The following is a 19,289-nucleotide window of genomic DNA, read 5'->3' as shown; positions in this document are numbered from 1 at the left end:
AATTGAAGTTGAGTGCCAACCATCCCACTCTCCCCACAGAGTTTTCCGACTGTGTGTGTTGAGAGGGACATGTCAGGCTCTGCAAGCCTCACAGTACATCCCCTGGGTCTAACATCTATAAGGAAGAATGAGGGGCTCTTGTGGCCACCAAAGGGTGTGGCAAGGTGTGGCCACATGAATCAGCAGGAGATTCTTGTGTTACCTACCGGGTGCTATCAGGAAATGGAAATTTGATGACTGATCTACTTCTATTGTGTTCTTTGGAGCAAAAATTAGTAGAGCATTAAAGAAGGCAGTTCAGCCTAATTTCATTGATTCCAGATAGATCTGCTCTCACACTTCCCATTCAGAAACCATACACCATGGAATCCCTTGGATCTGAATACATTCCTTGGGCCCCCAACCTCTTCACTCTGCCCTTGTGGCAGGAGCTCGGCTCTGGTTAGGGGCTGTCAGAGCACTTCTTCTTTGCTGGAAAGGACTAAGCAACTTTCCCAATATGTTTCCCTTCTCTCTTCCAACAATCTCCAATGCGGCCCAGATAGGAGTTCCCCAAATTTCTCTGTGTCACCAGAGATCCTCAGGAAGTTGATGTATTTTCTTGTCTAAACATTTTGAAATGTTTATCTTTTTTTTTTTTTTTTCCTCTCAAAGATAGCTGAAAATCAACCTGACAAGAGGGTAGATGCCAGTGGCCTCCCGGTTGCAGGATATGTGGAATGTGCCATTATTGGTTTCCACACATCAGCTATTCCTGACTCCCCTCAAACAATTCCTTAGGCAGTGAAGCCAGTTAACAGCTGCTTAAAATCTTGTTGGCCTTTTCCTGAGTTAATGGAAGTAAGAGTTACTCTCTAGGGAGGGTCAGCCGTGCTGTATACGTGCTGCTTATTATTCCTTGTCCCCTCACTAGAGAAGTGGAAATTGGCTGGGTGACATTGACTCAGGAATTGTCAAGAGTGGCAGAGTAGGGATGTGAGTTGAGGTCCATGTGTCTTCAGAGCCCGGATTTTTCCCACAACACTGCACCCGATAGCTCCTCAATTATTTTGGGGAACCATTTTGTCCTCTCACCCAGCCATCTCTGTATTAAACTGGGAAGGAACAAATATTGCCAGAGCAGTTTAAAGGAATTGGGTTCTTAGCCTGTAAGTATTTACCCCACACTCCCAAACACACAAACACAGCAGCAGGATCTGAGAGGGCGTCAATCCAATATAAACTTTCAGGGTTACTACAATAGCTTTGGAAATAAGCCAATGATTATACTAGCATTGCATTTGGCTTCTTAATCTCTCCTAGAAAACTTCTTATCAAACAATGAGATGGGGTCAGTGTTATGGACCTTTCGTGTGTTTATGCCTCCCTAGAAGCTTTTATTTGTGTTTGACCCTTCCAGCCAAAAGACTTCAACCTTACGAGTCATCTGTCAGTGGCCACATTCACCATCCACCGGATCCTCCCCCCTGACTCAGGAGTCTGGGTCTGCAGTGTGAACACCGTGGCTGGGATGGTGGAAAAGCCTTTCAACATTTCTGTTAAAGGTAAGCTCCGTTTTCTAGAGGAAGAGCTGGCCTCCTCCATGCAGTGTTTATGTATGGTTGGGTGCTGCTGCCAGATAGAAATGTTATCTGAACATGAAAATGCCCTTTTGGGTATTTTCTAGGTTTTAAATTTTTTTTCATATGCATGAAAATGGAAAGGAGGTATTAAGTAGATAACCTTTAGAGTCACACAGCCCTGGCTTTGATTTTTTTGTCCCTAAGAGCAAGACAGCTTTTGTAGAGCCCTGAGCAGATGAGTTTAACTTCTCTGAGCCTTTATTCATTTGAAAATAAAGTTTAGTTCATCTACTGCTCAGGGTGACTATGAATATTTGTTAAATATGCAAAACACCTGGAACTGTGTCTGGCACAACATGTCTAGTCGTGTTTATAGTACATGAAAAGTTTGACTTCATCATTGTGACTTCCGATTCATTATTGTACAGAATAATTTGGAAAATACTTTTGAGAATTACTCACTTATTATGAAGCCCAGGCTATGCTATATAATGAACAATAATTTTTTCACATATTCAGCATGGTGCATATTCTTCCTGCTATGAATTAGGATTCCAAAATTTACATTAATCTAAGTAGATGGGTATACATTTGTGGCTTGAGGGAGAGAAGGAACATGAAGGTAAATCCAAATTATCTTGGCTGGTATACATAGATACCACAAGGAATTTTAAATTTGGAAGTTTCTTATGAACCCATTTAGACAAAAACAGCTAACAGCTCTTGGATGTATTTTGTAGAAAGTCACTAGGCTAAGTACTTCACACACTTCACCTTCTTTAATTATTATAAGAACTGCATGCAGTAGATATTGTTATCACCACTTTACCAGTCAGAAAACAGGTGCAGAGGGTTTAGTTAACTTGTATAAAGTAGCACATTTGTTAAGGAATAAATCTTAGTTTTGAACCTGGGTCTCCTGACTCAGATGCTGCACGATCTTTTCTAGACCATTTTGTTTTCTCTGTCTCCTGTGTTAAAGTTTAGGAAGCAAGATAACGAATGATGACTTGTATTTTACCCATTTGATTGCTTGATTAGGAATCTTTGGGCTATCTGAGAAGTAATTTCCATAAATAAAATAAATGTCCAGAGCATAATAATCTTTTTTAAGAGACCAGTAACGACATTAGCCTAAATACAACTTTGTAGATTGGGATTCTCTACTCTGAGCATCCATATAAACTGTCACAGAATCTTTAATATTTTTTTTTTTTGGAATTATTGGAAAAAGCCCTGATCTGTTTTATTCAGTAGAACATTCACATGATCAAAATAATTTCTTGTATCTTGCATGTTCTTGAAAGGAAGGAAATGATATGCAGACAAGACAAATTACCTTATTTTTAAGCTTCTTGGAATGTTTGCTGCCCATGGAAAATAAAAGTCAAAAATAAAACATGTTGCTAAGAGTCCATGGTTATAATTTTTATTTTTTAGTGGAAGATACAGCATATAATATCAATGCATCAAAGCCTCTGTAGTACTAAGTTATTGATACCTCTTCATGTCATATTTACTGATAGATATAAAATCAAAATAGCCATTTGGTAAATTAGTCAGTGTCTTTAATCACAGTGGAAAAAAAAAAAAAGTTGCAAAGCTTTTACTACCAGAATACAAGTTGGTACAACCACTTTGGAAAACTGAAAATGTATGCTTAAGTTAGCCTGCATATACCTAGGACCTGGCAGTTCTCCTAGGTATAAGCTCAAAAGAGTGTATATGTTCAAAAAGACATCTTCAATATTCAGAGAAGTTTTATTCATGATAGTCCCAAACTGAAACTAACCCAATTATCCAACATGATAAAGGAGAAATAGATTGTATTATATTCATACCTAATGGGTTGCTAGGGCTGTCATACAGAGTGCCACAGATGAGGAGGCTTAAACAGAAATCTGTTTTCTCACATTCTGGAGGCTAGGTAAGTGATCAAAATGTCAGCAGAATTGATTTCTCCTGAGGCCTCACTCCTTGGCTCATAAATGGCTGTCTTTTCCCTGTATTTTCACATGGTCTTCCCTCTGTGTGTATGTGTGTGTGTGTGTCCTAATTTAACTTCTTATAAGGACAACAGTTGCATTGGATTGGGACCCACCCTAATGACCTCTTTTTGACTTCCTTACCTCTTTAAAGACCCTGTCTCTAAATAGAGTTACCTTCTGAGGTACTGGGGATTAAGACTTCCACTTAAGAATTTTGGGGGAATGCAGTTCAGCTCATAACATCATACAATGGAATATAAAACAGCAATAAAAGAGAATTAATTCCTGCAACAATATGGATATCATAGACGTAATAAAGAGCAAATGAAAATAGATGCTTTATGATTCCATTTATATAAAGAACAGGCAAAACTAACTGATAGTGACAAAAGCCAGGGTAATAGTTCCCTATTAAATAGTTCCCTGTTCCTCATAAGAGTGCCTTCCTGGGGACTGGAAATATTCCTTGTCTCAGTGTGTGTGCACAAGTAAAGTCCCTCCAATGAAATACACTTAAGAGTTTTGCACTTTATAATATGTATATCTCAATACAAATTACTAAAAGACAAAAAACTAAAATGATAAATTACTAAAAGGAAGGTTTTGGAGCAGTTTGTTTCATGTTAATATCATGAATATACTGCATATCTATTCATTACTTTTGTAATATCTGAGGCTTTTTTAATCCCATAAGAACCAATTTTAACCTATATGGGGGTGTTATTTCACCCTATTGAGAATATATGGTCTTTGAAATGGGGAGATTATTCTAGATTATCTGGGTGGACCCACTCTAATCAGATGAGTCCTTAAAAGCAGAGAATTTTACCTAGTTATCATCAGAAAGAGATAGCACAATGGAAGAAGGGTTCAAGATACATGATGTTGTTGCCTTTGAAGATGGAGGAAGGGACCACAAGTGAAGGAATGTAGGTGGTTTCTAGAAGTTGGGAAGAACAAGGAAACAGTGTCTCCCTTTGAGCTCGGTACAGTCCTACTAACACTTTGATCTTAGCCCAGTGAGACCCATGTCTGACTTCTGACCTCCAGAACTTTAAGAATCAATTTGTGTTGCTTTAAAGAGAGAGAGAGAGACCATGCATAGTTGAGAGGAAGTCCAATATCAAATGTTCACACAAAATCTCTAAGAATAATAAATTCTGGAAATTGCAATGGAGGAAAAGATTAAGTTCTTTGAAGCCTAACTGAGGTTCTAGTATAGCGCCTGTAAAGAAATCACATTAGAGCTGATTAATGAATGATCAGTTAAGAGGTAACAGAGAATGGTGAGAGGCCTGGGGCTTTGGTTTCAGGAAAACAACACTTACAAAGAACAGAGATAGAAAGGAGCTTGTCACAGTTTTAGTTGGATGAGTTGAAAGGTCAGTGGCTGGGTGATGGGCATTAAGGAGGGCATGTGATGGGGTGGGCACTGGTGTTACACGCAACTGATGGATCATTGAACACTACCTCTGAAAGTAATGATGTACTGTATGTCGGCTAATTGAATTTAAATTAAAAATTTTTTAAAAATTAAAAAAAGGTCAGTGATACTGAGGGTATTGGGTGAGGGGAAGAGGAGGCAGGGGCTCAATGTGCCAGGCCTGATAGGTCATGGTATAAATTTTAGATTTTATTCTAAACATGATGGGAATCCATGGTAAGGTCTTGAGCAGAGGAGTGATCATATTTTAAGAAGTACTTTACGGATAGTGGGTGGGAGGGGAAAGAGCAAAGCCAGGAGATCACAGCGCAGGTGACGGCACTGAATCTGAACAGCAACTCTTAAGAGTGGTAAGGGAGACAGGGGGAATTTTCAGGCCCTGAGACCTCAACCACCAGCCAGTGCCAGGTTCTTGACTTCCTTATAAGAAAGAATTCAAGGAATTCAGAGGATAGCAGAAGTTATATTACAAAGCAAAAGTACACACAGATACAGGATCTGAGATGCCCTGGTTGGATGTAGAGTTCTGCTTTTTATAAGTAGTCACAATGGGCGGGTGATATATTCTTGAAAGCTTCTGTGAATAGACGGAGACTTCCAAAAACTGTGCATATCATTACGCACGGTTTATGGCAGCTACTCTGCGCAGGCGCAGTCTAATTTTTCTCGTACAGATACTCCATAGTCAAAATGTACGAGGAGTACTCTGGCGCCCCCAGTGGAGGAGTCGTTCGGTCATTTGCAGGCTGACTGGGACTGTGTGCATGCGCGCCATGGGCTTGAGCCATAAGGGGATGCTTGAGGCCCTGAGAAACCACCCAGCTATCGCGGGGTTTACTCAGTTGTCACAAACAGTCTGTCAGGTGTCAGACTCCGTTCCCTGCCTTTTGTTCCCCCTGCAGTTACCCAGTGTTTTCCTATATACTGCCTCAAGGGGGTTTTGTTGGAAATGTAAGGTTACCTCTCCTCTGTCCTCATCAAAGTACAGGTAAATCAAACTCCAAAGATTAATCTGATTGTTGAAAAATTTGTCCAGTTCTTCCAGAGCCGCTGAATGCCCCAAATGTGATTGACACTGGACATAATTTTGCTGTCATCAACATCAGCTCTGAGCCTTACTTTGGGGATGGACCAATCAAATCCAAGAAGCTTCTATACAAACCTGTTAATCATTATGAGGCTTGGCGGCATATTCAAGGTAAGGTTTGAACAGGAAAGACTCCAGCTAAAGATGTGGCACCAGGAGGGGAAAAAAAAATTCCTCAAATAAAAAAATACAGAAATCCTCTCTTGCACTCTCATTCCTCTGCCCCAGGGTAGTGGCTGTAGCCAAGGATTCCATTTCAGAGGTAATTACCTACCAATCTTTTAGTCTCACTATGCCTGTGATTTCCTCCTAAAAAGGGCCCTCTAGGCACTGTTATGTAGGTAATTGAGGAAGTTACAAAAAGGAGAACAAAAGGAGTTTTGGGCTTCATATTAACCCAGCTGACCTGGATATGTGGAATTAAGTCATGGCACTGTTACCGAGCCCTTCACATTCTATTGTAGACTCAGCCAAAATTCAGAATCCTAGTGACGTAAGGTTGATTTGTGAAGTAGCTGTTGACAATATCAATGGAGAGGTTTTATTAAAAAGCAGCTTTTTTTTATATGATGGTAATAATTTGTTACTTTCCACAAACTGTTCTTTTAAGAACTTGTAAACCCAGCCCATTTTTTTTTTCTTACCAACTGGAAATTTATCATATGGTAAGGCAGTACTTTTGCAATACCTGTAGAGAACAGAGTGTGGCTAAAGCAAATAACTAAGGAGAAAAGACGCACATACTATTTGTTTATGAGATCTATGTTCAATGACTTCAGAGCCCTTCATTTGTAAATGGTATGATCATTACAAATCTGCTTTCTGGTCTTTGTAAGCAAACCCTCAAAGGATCTCTTCTCTTGATAGTCTGGTTGTGATCACTATGTATTTAAAAACAGTGGCAATTATATTATTTTAATTGAGATTCCCCTCCATTAAGTCTAATTGCTATTCCATATAGTTGAAGATTTGTGTGATTTTATCCTATAAGTGAAAAGACAAAATCCCTAGAGCAAAAGTGATTCAGTGGCTCAGAGAGACTTACATTAATGTATACATCGTAATCTGGAAGCTTCCTTAAAAAAGCCTCATTTTCCTTATGTTAGGAATGGTGAGGCCCTGAAGGGGGGATTGGCTGTTTCACTTAGTACATTGTATTTTTTAAAAACCAAACACTAGTTCACATCACAATAACAACATTCCACTTTAAACAATGTACAAGTATGCCAACTTAAGTTTCCTGAACTTTCTCTCTTCTCAGTGACAAATGAGATTGTTACACTCAACTATTTGGAACCTCGCACAGAATACGAGCTCTGCGTGCAGCTGGTCCGGCGTGGAGAGGGTGGGGAAGGGCATCCGGGACCCGTGAGACGGTTCACAACTGCTTCTATCGGTCAGTGGAAGCAAACAGCATTTATTCCTGCACTGGGTGGGAGGGGGGAGGAAGGGGAAAGAGGAAGGAAGACCAGGAAGGGTGGTGGTGGGCGAGTGGGTGGGTGGAGATGTAGGGGGAAGGAGTTTGCTTTTGAATGGGTGGGAAAGTGACAGGAAGGTTGGCAGCTTGGAGCCAAAGAGTTCTTTTATTTGGGCTGCACTCCTGGTCTATGTCCCTGGGGGAGGGTGTCTGCAGCAGTATGGGGACAGAGGAGGAAGCAGATGAGCCTTCAGGAAGTCAGGGCCATCCCTTAGGAGTTGGGATTTACTTAGCAGCAACTGCTTAGCTCCTGAGTTTTACCAACAGCTTCCTGTTTCCATCTTAAGGGCCTAAGTCAGACTCTTGCCACATACGTACTTCAGAAATCCCAGTTTATTTATTTTTAAAACTAATTTCTAATTTTTCAAAGAAATTCATGCACAGAGTTAAAACATCAAATAGGATAAAAGGCTTTTATCTAAAGAACAGCAGACCCCTGTTCCACCTCCCAACCCTCCAGTGCTGCCTCCTACAGGCAGTCCGTTTTACCTCCTTAAGCTACTTTTTTTTTGGTTTCAAGATTATTTATTTGTCAGAGAGAGTGAGAGAGCACAAGCAGGGGGAACAGGGGAGCGGCCGGGAGAGGGAGAAGCAAGGAGCTTCTCCTGAGCAAGGAGCCCGATGTGGGGCTCCATCCCAGGACCCTGGGATCATGACCTGAGCCGAAGGCAGATCCTTACTGGAATGAGCCACCCGGGCACCCCCTTTAAGCTACTTCGTATTGTACATACGACTCCATGTTTCTAAATCAGTGGTTCTCAAACATTAGCATCCTTAAGAATTACCTGGAGAGCTGGTTAAAACACATTTCTGGGCCCCAGCCCCAGAGTTTCCAATTCAGTAGGTTTGGGGTAGGGGTCGGGCTTAAGACTTTGCAGCTCTAAGAAGTTGACAAGTGGTACTTGTTGTTGATCCTTGATCTGTACATGCTGAGTAATAGTGCTTGGAGAAACAGTGTGCAAATAAGGGATGGTTTCCTGGAACTCACCAGGTAGCAAATACAAAAAATAGCACCAGAAGCGATATATATATATATATATGTTGGAAGATAAAGAGATAAAGGGGCCTCTGCTCTGTGCTCAGGTTGCTGCTAAAAGGCAAATGGTAGTTAATTCTCTCTCTGCCAGTGTTAATGAATCAAAGGGGAAGGTCATAATCTGACTCAGATGGAAAGTATTTATGGAACAGATCATAAAACACTTTACAGACCCACACAGTACTGTCTTCAGCATTCAGAGTACGTTCCAGCCAGGATGTCTTTAGAAGTCTCTTGGAATATTTCAAAGTAGTTCTCAGGGGTAGGTGGGGAGGTAATTCTTGAAGGTTCTTCTTTTCCCATCATTTGAATTTTGCTGATGTTTGTTTTTTAATTCATCTGGCAGTTGCACTATTTATAAGTATGTTGATTTAATGGTGAAAGCCAGGAGGCCCGGGTTGGGGGCGGGGAGGGGAGAGATCACACTCTGAACACAGTCAGAAAAAGGGCAGGTAGGGAGGGGTGAAGGGTAAGTTATGTTCCTGAAGGAAAGGAAAGGAAAAGGGAAATGACCATTTATCAAGTGACTCTTCTGTACCAAGCCTAGGCTTTGGAGGTTTACGTATATGCTCTTATTGTCAAAGCAGAACAGAACTCTCTGTTCTGCTTTGTCATTCTAAGTTTGTCTGGCTCCTCTGGGTGGCTTCTTTTAGAACTTAAACTTCAGAGATAAGGAAAGGAGTTACCATCACCTCTTTTTTTTTTTTTTTTTTTAATCTTTTTTTTTTTATTATTTATTTTCAGCATAACAGTATTCATTGTTTTTGTACCACACCCAGTGCTCCATGCAATCCGGGTCCTCTCTAATACCCACCACCTGGTTCCCCCAACCTCCCACTCCCCCACCTCTTCAAACCCTTCAGATTGTTTTTCAGAGTCCATAGTCTCTCATGGTTCACCTCCCCTTCCAATTTCCCCCAACTCCCTTCTCCTAACTCCCCATGTCCTTCATGCTATTTGTTATGCTCCACAAATAAGTGAAACCATATGATAATTGACTCTCTCTGCTTGACTTATTTCACTCAGCATAATCTCTTCCAGTCCCGTCCATGTTGCTACAAAAGTTGGGTATTCATCCTTTCTGATGGAGGCATAATACTCCATAGTGTATATGGACCACATCTTCCTTATCCATTCGTCCGTTGAAGGGCATCTTGGTTCTTTCCACAGTTTGGCAACCGTGGCCATTGCTGCTATAAACATTGGGGTACAGATGGCCCTTCTTTTCACTCCATCTGTATCTTTGGGGTAAATACCCAGTAGTGCAATTGCAGGGTCATAGGGAAGTTCTATTTTTAATTTCGTGAGGAATCTCCACACTGTTCTCCAAAGAGGCTGCACCAACTTGCATTCCCACCAACAGTGTAAGAGGCTTCCCCTTTCTCCACATCCTCTCCAACACATGTTTCCTGTCTTGCTAATTTTGGCCATTCTAACTGGTGTAAGGTGGTATCTCAATGTGGTTTTAATTTGAATCTCCCTGATGGCTAGTGATGATGAACATTTTTTCATGTGTCTGATAGCCATTTGTATGTCTTCATTGGAGAAGTGTCTGTTCATATCTTCTGCCCATTTTTTGATATGATTATCTGTTTTGTGTGTGTTGAGTTTGAGGAGTTCTTTATAGATCCTGGATATCAATCTTTTGTCTGTACTGTTATTTGCAAATATCTTCTCCCATTCTGTGGGTTGCCTCTTTGTTTTCTTGACTGTTTCCTTGGCTGTGCAGAAGCTTTTGATTTTGATGACGTCCCAAAAGTTTATTTTGGCTTTTGTTTCCTTCGCCTTTGGAGACATATCTTGAAAGAAGTTGCTGTGGCTGATATCAAAGAGATTACTGCCTATGTTCTCCTCTAGGATTCTGATGGATTCCTGTCTCACGTTGAGGTCTTTTATCCATTTTGAGTTTATCTTTATGTACGGTGTAAGAGAATGGTCGAGTTTCATTCTTCTACATATAGCTGCCCAGTTTTCCCAGCACTATTTATTGAAGAGACTGTCTTTTTTCCACTGTATATTTTTTCCTGTTTTGTCAAAGATTAACTGACCATAGAGTTGAGGGTCCATATCTGGGCTCTCTACTCTGTTCCACTGGTCTATGTGTCTGTTTTTATGCCAGTACCATGCTGTCTTGGACCATCACCTCTTTCAACTTGTAAAGGTTATAGAGAATAAGAGCTATTTAGAGTAATGTATTAATATTAAATAGTTAAAATAATGATTATATTTGCAAAGGCTACAGGTCGTCGTCCTGATGTATGGAAACAGACCCTTTCTCTCACCTCTAACTGAAAATAGCAGTTTTTCAACCTTTTCTCTCTCTCTCTCCCCTCCTCCCCCTGCTCCTCCTCCTTCAACTACTGCCTCCTTTAGATATCTGTGTCCTTAGATCAAAATGCCTCTTTTGTCCTAATGTCTCCCCTGCCATGAATTTTAATACCATAGATATATTTGTATACTGTGGCCCTACAGAAGCCATTGTAATATCTAAAATATTCTCATATCCCACAAACCAGTTTTTGCCCTCTTAGGGCCAATAGTGTCCCCACTGAGAATGCATGAGTTAGAGGATCCCTATTGCATGTTTTGAAAATACTTAATATCTAGAATTTAAAAATCAATTTACTGTTATTATAAACTGAGAATACAGAGTCCTGTGCCCACTGACACAGATAAGACAGGAAGGGAGGAAGGGAGGGAGGAAGGAAGGAGGGAAAGTAGTTTATGTAAGAGTCCCTGACTTCTTGTAAGCATTCTCACATCCATTATCCCATGTGTTCCTCCTGAGTCTGAAAGATAACTATTTCCATTTCGTGTTACATGTGAACTTGGAGAGCTTATGAATTTTCCCAAGGCTGCAAAACTAGGCGTGCTCCTCTCTCTTTCATTTCAAAACCCATGTTGTTTGCATTCAGGTACCTGTCCGGTAGCCCATGTTCTCAGTCAGGGCAGCGTGTGGTCAGAGCCAGTCCCTTGCTGTGATCAGAGCAGGGCGAGGCCAGGCTCTGCCACCATAGCTGTTCCAATGTTTGAAATTCTTGCTACAGAGAAGGAACCCTGAAATTGCGTTAAAATATATTGCTCAAAATCATAACCGAAACACTGAATAGTTACCCACCCATCCTATCCCACAGCGTTGGAACATCCACTGTTTTAATTTTTATCAGTTTCCTCCCTATCCCTATCCTTCACCAACTGTATCCAGGACTTTTACCAAACTGCAACTAGAGTTTTTTCTCATGTATTATAAATATTTTTATTGGCCTCCCATGCTACTCCCAATGATCAATTTTAATCCATTGGATGGTTATATCATAATTTATTAAAGCATTTTCCTATTTTGAGCATTTAGATTTCTTCTGATTGTTGCTATTATTGAATAATGCCACAATGAATATCTTCATGCACTTAGGTTTTTCTCTTCTTCTGGATTATTTCTTCAGGATAAATCAGGATAAAATTATTTCTTCAGGATATAATCTATAGTCAGATTATAGGACCAAAGCAGACGGTTACTTCTAGAACTCTTGAAAATACTCCCAAGTTGTTCTCTAAGGGGGTTCCTCTATTATAATTACTCAAACTACAAATTAGAACTGTTATAAAGGGGCACCTGGGTGGCTCAGTCGTTAAGCGTCTGCCTTCGGCTCAGGTCATGATCCCAGGGTCCTGGGATCCAACTCCACATCAGGCTCCCTGTTCCGTGGGTGGGAAGACTGCTTCTTCCTCTTCCACTCACCCTGCTTATGTTCCCTCTCTTTCTGTGTCTCTCCCTGTCAGATAAATAAATAAAATCTTTAAAAAAAATAGAATTGTTATAAATATTTGCTATTTTGATAGAAAAAAAAAGTATGGCATGGCTGCTAGCTTGTGTTTCTTTGATGGTTTGTGAAGTTGTCTATTATTCTAGATGCCAAGGTTATTCTGTAAAGTTGTCCTTTGGGGCTGTTTGTGCTTCATCTGATACAAAAGTCACGATCCAGGGGCACCTGGCTGGTACAACAGGTAGAGCATGTGACTCTTTACCTTGGGATTGTGAGTTCAAGCCCCATGGTGGGTGTAGAGTTTACTTAAAAATAAAATCTTAAAATCGTGATCTTTCTGGTTTCTCCCAGGTCTACCACCTCCAAGAGGTCTCATCCTCCTACCAAAAAGTCAGACCACTCTAAATTTGACCTGGCAACCAATATTTCCAATTTCAGAAGATGACTTTTATGTTGAAGTGGAGAGAAGGTCTGTGCAAATGAATAGTGACCAGCAGAATATCAAAGTTCCAGGCAACCTGACTTCAGTGCTCCTTAACAATTTACACCCCAGGGAGCAGTATATAGTGCGAGCCAGAGTCAACACCAAGGCCCAGGGGGAATGGAGTGAAGACCTCATCGCTTGGACCCTTAGCGACAGTAAGTAACTCACCTGGCACTAGCCTTGCCCGAATGACATTTGGGTGCTGCTGCTTGGACTTAGCTACCATCAAGTCAAGCCTGTTTGCTAGACATCATAAAAGGCAGTTAAGTGTGCATGGAGATTAGTTAGTGTCCCCATCCCAACACACCAAACCATTTAAATGACCTGTAATATATAAGAAAGCCCCATGTATTTAGATTTGCAATAATTCAGGCAGGACTGTGCTAAAATTTACCTTTCCTTCGTATGCAGTTATCTATTAAGTAAATTAATAGCATGAATACGGTTTCTAGGGTATGTTTAATTTGTTATAGTACAGTTTTCAGGGTTGTCTTGTTTCTTCAGACCCACAGATGCTGGTTAATTAGATAGGTCTTTCCTAATCTTAAAAGTCGAAGAATTCTGCTTGAAAAATCTTCAGTAGTAGATAATTCTTAGGGTTAGAACATACATTTGAGAGTAATAAAACCTCTTTTCTTTCAAAATATTCTGCAACTCAGGATTTCCTCTATTTCAGATTGGTCATTTAAAATTAGATGGAACTTCTTGGGTTTCTTGGTAGTATTGAAAGGTTTTCGTCATTAAGCAAGGAGTTCTGTCTTGCGTCACTGCATTAGAACTGTGTCTGTGTATTTTGGAGTCCTTGGAAAGATAAAATATGTCTTGGCCACACGGACTATCATTTAGGTTAGGATCATGGGGTCCCTTGCCAACACCCGATGTCTGAGGTTCCCCTCTGCAGCTGCCTATCTCCACTTGCTCAATACCAGGTGTAGAAATGGGCTCTGTGTTCCTCCAGCCACTCTCCTGTGTCAGTGACATGTGGAAGTCTCACCTGTTATGGTGGCATTCAGGGATTCTTCATCAATTTTTAAAAATTCGTGGAATTTACAGAATACTCAAAGAGTAATTCAACAAACACCCACATTCCTACCACCCAGAATTAACAACTGGTTCTATTTTGTCATACTTGTTTTCAGCTCTTTTGTTGATTCGTGGAAGTAAAAACACAATACAGATCACAGGGCCCTTGGCCTGTCATCCCTACTCTCATTTTAGGGCTGACTCCCTGGAGACAATCCAATTATGAGTTTGCTGTGTATCTTTCCATTCAAGGTTGAATCAGCTCGATATGTTAGATTCATCCATAAGTGCACATATGCATACATACTGTTCTTCATTTTGAATTTTTTTTTTGAATTAACACTATGATTTCTATCTTATCCATGTTCATTGTTTAGATCTGACATATACTTTTAAAATTTCTGCATAACATTCTATGTTCTGACTATATGGTCTTATTTATCCGTTCTCTTTGAGGTGGACATTTAGGTTGTTTCCTTTGTGTACCATGTTCTCCTTTCTTTCTTTTTTTTTTAACTATCCCAAACAAAAGTGCAATGACCATCCTTATACATGTCTCCAGGTGTATAGATGTGAGAGCTGTCCTAGAGAATTTTTCCAGAAGTAGAACTGATGGGCCATGTTTCTCGTTCAATGTGTACAATGCCCAGGAGTATATGAGAGTATCATTTTCCCTACATCCATCTCTGTTCATATATCTTTTCCCTATATCTCTATCATTTGATGGTGGAGACCTTTTTATTTTTCATAATCTCAAAGGTAAAAAATGGTACCCCACTATTAAATTCAATTTTCATTTTCTTGATAATTAGCAATGTGGAGTATCTTTTCTTTGGCATATGGATTTCTGCTTTTTGATGAATTTGTTCATATACTTTGCCCAATTTCTACTAGTTGTAACAGAATTTGATGTCTTAATTTAATGCAAGGATGAGAAAATATATGATGAAATATGTGTTGCCATTTTCCTGTCTTGTGCCATTTTGTCAAGTCTGCATAGAGTCCACTTCCAGTTGATTGGAATTACTACCCAAGAAAACACCTATTTGCCCTTCTTAGTTTATGTGCTAACAGTAAGTATCCATTAAAAGCATAGTAATCTAAGAGATGGTAGTGTAACTGAAGTGAATTTTTTTTTTTTTAATTTCCAGTTCTCCCTCCTCAACCAGAAAATATCAGGATTTCTAACATCACAGACTCCACAGCCATGATCTCTTGGACAATCTTGGATGGCTATTCTATTTCTTCTATTATCATCCGTTACAAGGTTCAGGGCAAGAATGAAGACCAGCACATTGATGTGAAGATCAAGAATGCCACCATTACCCAGTATCAGCTAAAGGGCCTAGAGCCTGAAACAGCTTACCAGGTGGACATTTTTGCAGAGAACAACATAGGGTCAAGCAACCCAACCTTTTCTCATGAACTGATGACCCTTTCTAAATCTCAAGGTTGGTAGAGTGGACAGGTATTTACCTAGGATTGTTTCTGGAGAGTATCAGAAAAGCCCCATTATCTTAATTAAGATATTAATTAAGTATGTGATGTGACATAATTCATTTGTCCTAGGCTTCTCCATCTCTAGATAGGTTCTTTATTATTATTATTTTTTTTTTATTTTTAAAGATTTTTCAAAATTTATTAGAGAGAGAGATCACAAGTAGGCAGAGAGGCAGGCAGAGGAGGAGGGAGAAGCAGGCTCCCCACTGAGCAGAGAGCCTAATGTGGGACTTGATCCTAGGACCCTGAGATCACGACCTGAGCCAAAGGCAGAGGCTTTAACCCACTGAGCCACCCAGGCACCCCTCTAGATAGGTTCTTAAAATGAAAATGCCCCTGGGAGGGATACCCTGTTGATCCATTTTCTTTTGTTAAGCCTAAATCAGCCCATCAGCACTCCCCATCCAGGAATGGAGGCTCTGAGGAATATGAATTTCATTCCACAGAAAAAGAACATGGAACCTGCTTAGTGAAGGCAGGCCTGTGCGTGTGCTTCAGTGGGAGGTTCCAAGAACCAACTCCATTCTTTCTCAAGAATGAACTCCTCTTTTAGCTTTGAGGACACTATGCTTTTCTAAGTTGGGGTTTTTTGTTGGTTGGTTGGTTGGTTTTGTTTTGTTTTGTTTTTTGCTTTTTGGATCCAAATTATGATGTCTCCACGTCCACCACTAACCCCCATTCCAGTGAGAGTAAGCTTTTTGAGATAGCTGGAGGTCTTTCAGAGTGCCAGGCACACGATGCTCAGTGTTTATGGCTGATAATGCCAGTTGAATGTAGTTAAGTGGATAAGGGACCAGGGTTGGTGGGGGGTGGGTGGGCTGCAGCTCCCAGAGCACCTTCCCTTTGAACTCTGTCTGCAATGGCGCCTGCCAGCCCTCGGCAACGTGTGCAGGGGAACACAGAGTGAGGTTAGATGGAGAGTTTTGCAGATTTATAATCTGGGCTAGAGTTTATTTTTACAGAAAATCTTCTGGTAGTAAAAACTTCTTGGTTTTCAAGGGTTACTTAAGAAATAAAAGGAACCATGCCATATCAGGGCTGATTCTTTGGAATATTTTTGGAATATTTTTGAAATGTCCAAGGAATGAGGAGTCTGCCAGTTATAGAGAGTTGCAGTTTTCAGGTGACACCCTTAATTAATGCCTATTTTTTACAATTATTTGTGCTTTAGTACAATGTATACAGGCCCTAAATCCAAGCTATACATAAAATACAAACAGAAAAATTAAAAACAAGGCATAACAAAGCAACAAAATCCTCACCATTCTGTTCCAGATGTGTCTTTATGCACCCATGCTTAGAGAGAGAAGGAAGGAAAGAGAGGTAATCACAAAAGAGTACTTGTAAGAACATAGGGTCTTGCTCTACATACTGTTTTTCAGAAAATGTATTGCATTTAATTTTTTTTTTGTTTAAATGGAGAAATGGGTTAGAGCATAATCTTTAACAGTTGATTTTTACTTAAGCCCTCATTTAATGATTTTTCTTTTCTGTCTTTCCCTCCTTCCCCTCCTCCTTTCCTTCATTCTCCCAATGGCATTCTTGGATTTTCTCTATCAGCTTTTAAACAAGAAAAAAAAAAAAAGGCAAGATAACTTACAGATTTAAATTCAGCAACTTAAGGGGCTCCTGGGTGGCTCAGTGGGTTAAAGCCTCTGCCTTCAGCTCAGGTCATGATCTCAGGGTCCTGGGATCGAGCCCCGCATCGGGTTCTCTCTGCTCAGTGGGGAGCCTGCTTCCCCCTCTCTCTCTGCCTGCCTCTCTACTTGTGATCTCTCTCTGTCAAATAAATAAATAAAATCTTTAAAAAAAAAATTAAAATTAAAAAAAAAAAATAAATTCAGCAACTTAAGACTTGAGAGCTTTTCTAGTTAGGGAAATTGTGCAGGGATGTTTAGCCACCTTCCCAAAGCTTTATATCTAGTTAGTCATTCTTGCTGCTACTTGATTATGTGCTACTGCTTGGGCCTTTACTTGGAAGTAAAAGTGGGACAAATGGTAATAACTAATGCTTAGCACTTTTCCCTTTCTTTTTGCAGGTCTTATAACAGTCCTGTGAGTCAGACTCCTCTCCATTGAGTTTCAGAACGTATAAATGAGTAGCTGAACGTCCCCTAGCAATTAGTTGGCAGAGCCAGGGCTGCCATTACATATCCATTGTACCATGATGTTGCCCAAGGATGGTCTTGGCTTCTCTCTTCTAAACTAAACCTGCTTCTTCTCCTGTGTTCTGTGCAGCACCAGCGGACCTTGGAGGTGGGAAGATGCTGCTTATAGCCATCCTTGGCTCGGCGGGAATGACTTGCCTGACGGTGCTGTTGGCCTTCCTGATCATGTTGCAATTGAAGAGGGCAAATGTCCAAAGGAGAATGGCCCAAGCTTTCCAAAACGTGGTAGTGCCTCATCTTCCGACTAGCTAATAAGTACAAGTCTGCATGTATGCAGAATCCTCACTTTAAAGATGTGGACCAGGAGGGGTGCCTGGGTGGCTCACTTGGTTTAGCAACCGACTCTTGATTTCAGCTCAGGTCCTGTTCTCAGTGTTGTGAGTTCAAGCCTCATGTTGGGCTCCACGCTAGGTGTGGGGCCTACTTTAAAAAAAAAAAAAAAATTAGATGTGGACCAGGAAATTTACTTTTAAAGCAAATGTTTCCCTTAGGCAGGTCTCATCTTCTCTTTGACTTCCATTATGAAATGGGAGATAAACAACATGACTATGTAATGTGTTGTCCAAACTGGAATGAATTTGAGAGTGGAAAGTTTGCTCTTAATAATTATTTAGGAAACCAGGGCTAAAACAGAACTATTGCCCTGCCGAAATGAGATGTATTTTCATCATAGCGATGAGTCACCAGGAGGACCGGTCTTGCAATATGAAGAATTGAATGCTGTTAATAAGGAAGGACATGAACATAACCAGATCTCAGTGTGATGGGTAACGATGTATTGTGCTAGAAAAATTTCCCCCACATTTCCTATTTCCAGTTTCTACTTGATTCTTCTAATACCTCCCAGTCTTATTATTGCTCATATATATTATATGTGTAATATATGTGAATTTTTATGTTCACATGTGTCTCTCCATTCTTGTGTACCCATCAGTCTGCAGTCGTAGTTTATAATACCTGGCACAGCCCCATTCTTTCATCTAGAAATTTTAACCAGTAACTAAGGCTTACAAAATCATACCTGACCAGTATACACCCAGTTTGATTCCTTTGGTATGCTATAGCCTGAATGTTTTTCTAAAACTAGGATGTTTTTCTAAAACTAGAACGTTTTTCTAGTTTATGGTTTCAAATTCTGTCAAATGAATTTGTACCTGACTTTATCAATTCCATGTTTGAAACATTGGGTACAATTACACATTCCAGATGAGGTGCAGCTTCCTGTCCACAAATCCCTGAGAGTCCCCTCCTTGGAGGATAAGGGGAGCTTTGTTATCTGACTCCATGCCAGAAGTGACTCAACTCAGGCTGTCTCTGGAGAAGAAAAACTAGCAAGGGGGCTGGGAGTGCTGGAGCTGCTCATGGTCCCACTGCTTTGTCCCGATATGTCAACAGTCTATCAAACTCAGGAGAAAAGGGGATGCTGTGTTGGGCTTTACTGTATGCCTCTGTCATCCTGGAGCCAGAGTCTGCTCCAGAATGGGCTTGAGAGGTTCAAAGGTTTAGGAGAAGTCAGAGTAAGAGTCAATAATAGACCAAGATAATGCAAGGAAAGCTCTTAGCGATGCATGGCCTGCTACTGCCCCAGACAGGATCTCGGAGTTCTTTTCCAAACCAGAACTGAACACCTGTTTGTTCCCCAGCTCAGCAGAAACTCAAGTGTGACTAACTCGGGGATGTGCTGTCCTGTGGCATACTTGCTGTTGTTCCCCTATGCCCTGTGCTCTGCAGACATTGCTAATCGATTGTAGCATGC

At 40.5% G+C, this 19,289-nt stretch overlaps 1 protein-coding gene across 1 annotated transcript in view; it reads left to right on the top strand.

The window, feature by feature from the left end:
• Positions 1–19,289, top strand: part of LOC111159847 (TEK receptor tyrosine kinase) — a 97,781-nt gene that overhangs the window by 62,220 nt on the left and 16,272 nt on the right. The window contains exons 9-14 of the mRNA XM_022522504.1: positions 1,400–1,544; positions 6,031–6,192; positions 7,343–7,477; positions 12,710–12,997; positions 15,017–15,316; positions 17,604–17,755. Coding sequence (XP_022378212.1) covers positions 1,400–1,544; positions 6,031–6,192; positions 7,343–7,477; positions 12,710–12,997; positions 15,017–15,316; positions 17,604–17,755 — 1,182 coding nt within the window. The remainder of the gene's footprint in view (positions 1–1,399; positions 1,545–6,030; positions 6,193–7,342; positions 7,478–12,709; positions 12,998–15,016; positions 15,317–17,603; positions 17,756–19,289) is intronic.

The sequence above is a fragment of the Enhydra lutris genome, unplaced genomic scaffold (genome assembly GCF_002288905.1).
Source record: "Enhydra lutris kenyoni isolate GAN:26980312 unplaced genomic scaffold, ASM228890v2 scaffoldscaffold70, whole genome shotgun sequence".
NCBI classification, from domain to species: Eukaryota; Metazoa; Chordata; class Mammalia; order Carnivora; family Mustelidae; genus Enhydra; species Enhydra lutris.
The sequence above is the reverse complement of the archived record's forward strand: the minus strand, read 5'-3'. Positions and strand labels throughout refer to the sequence as shown.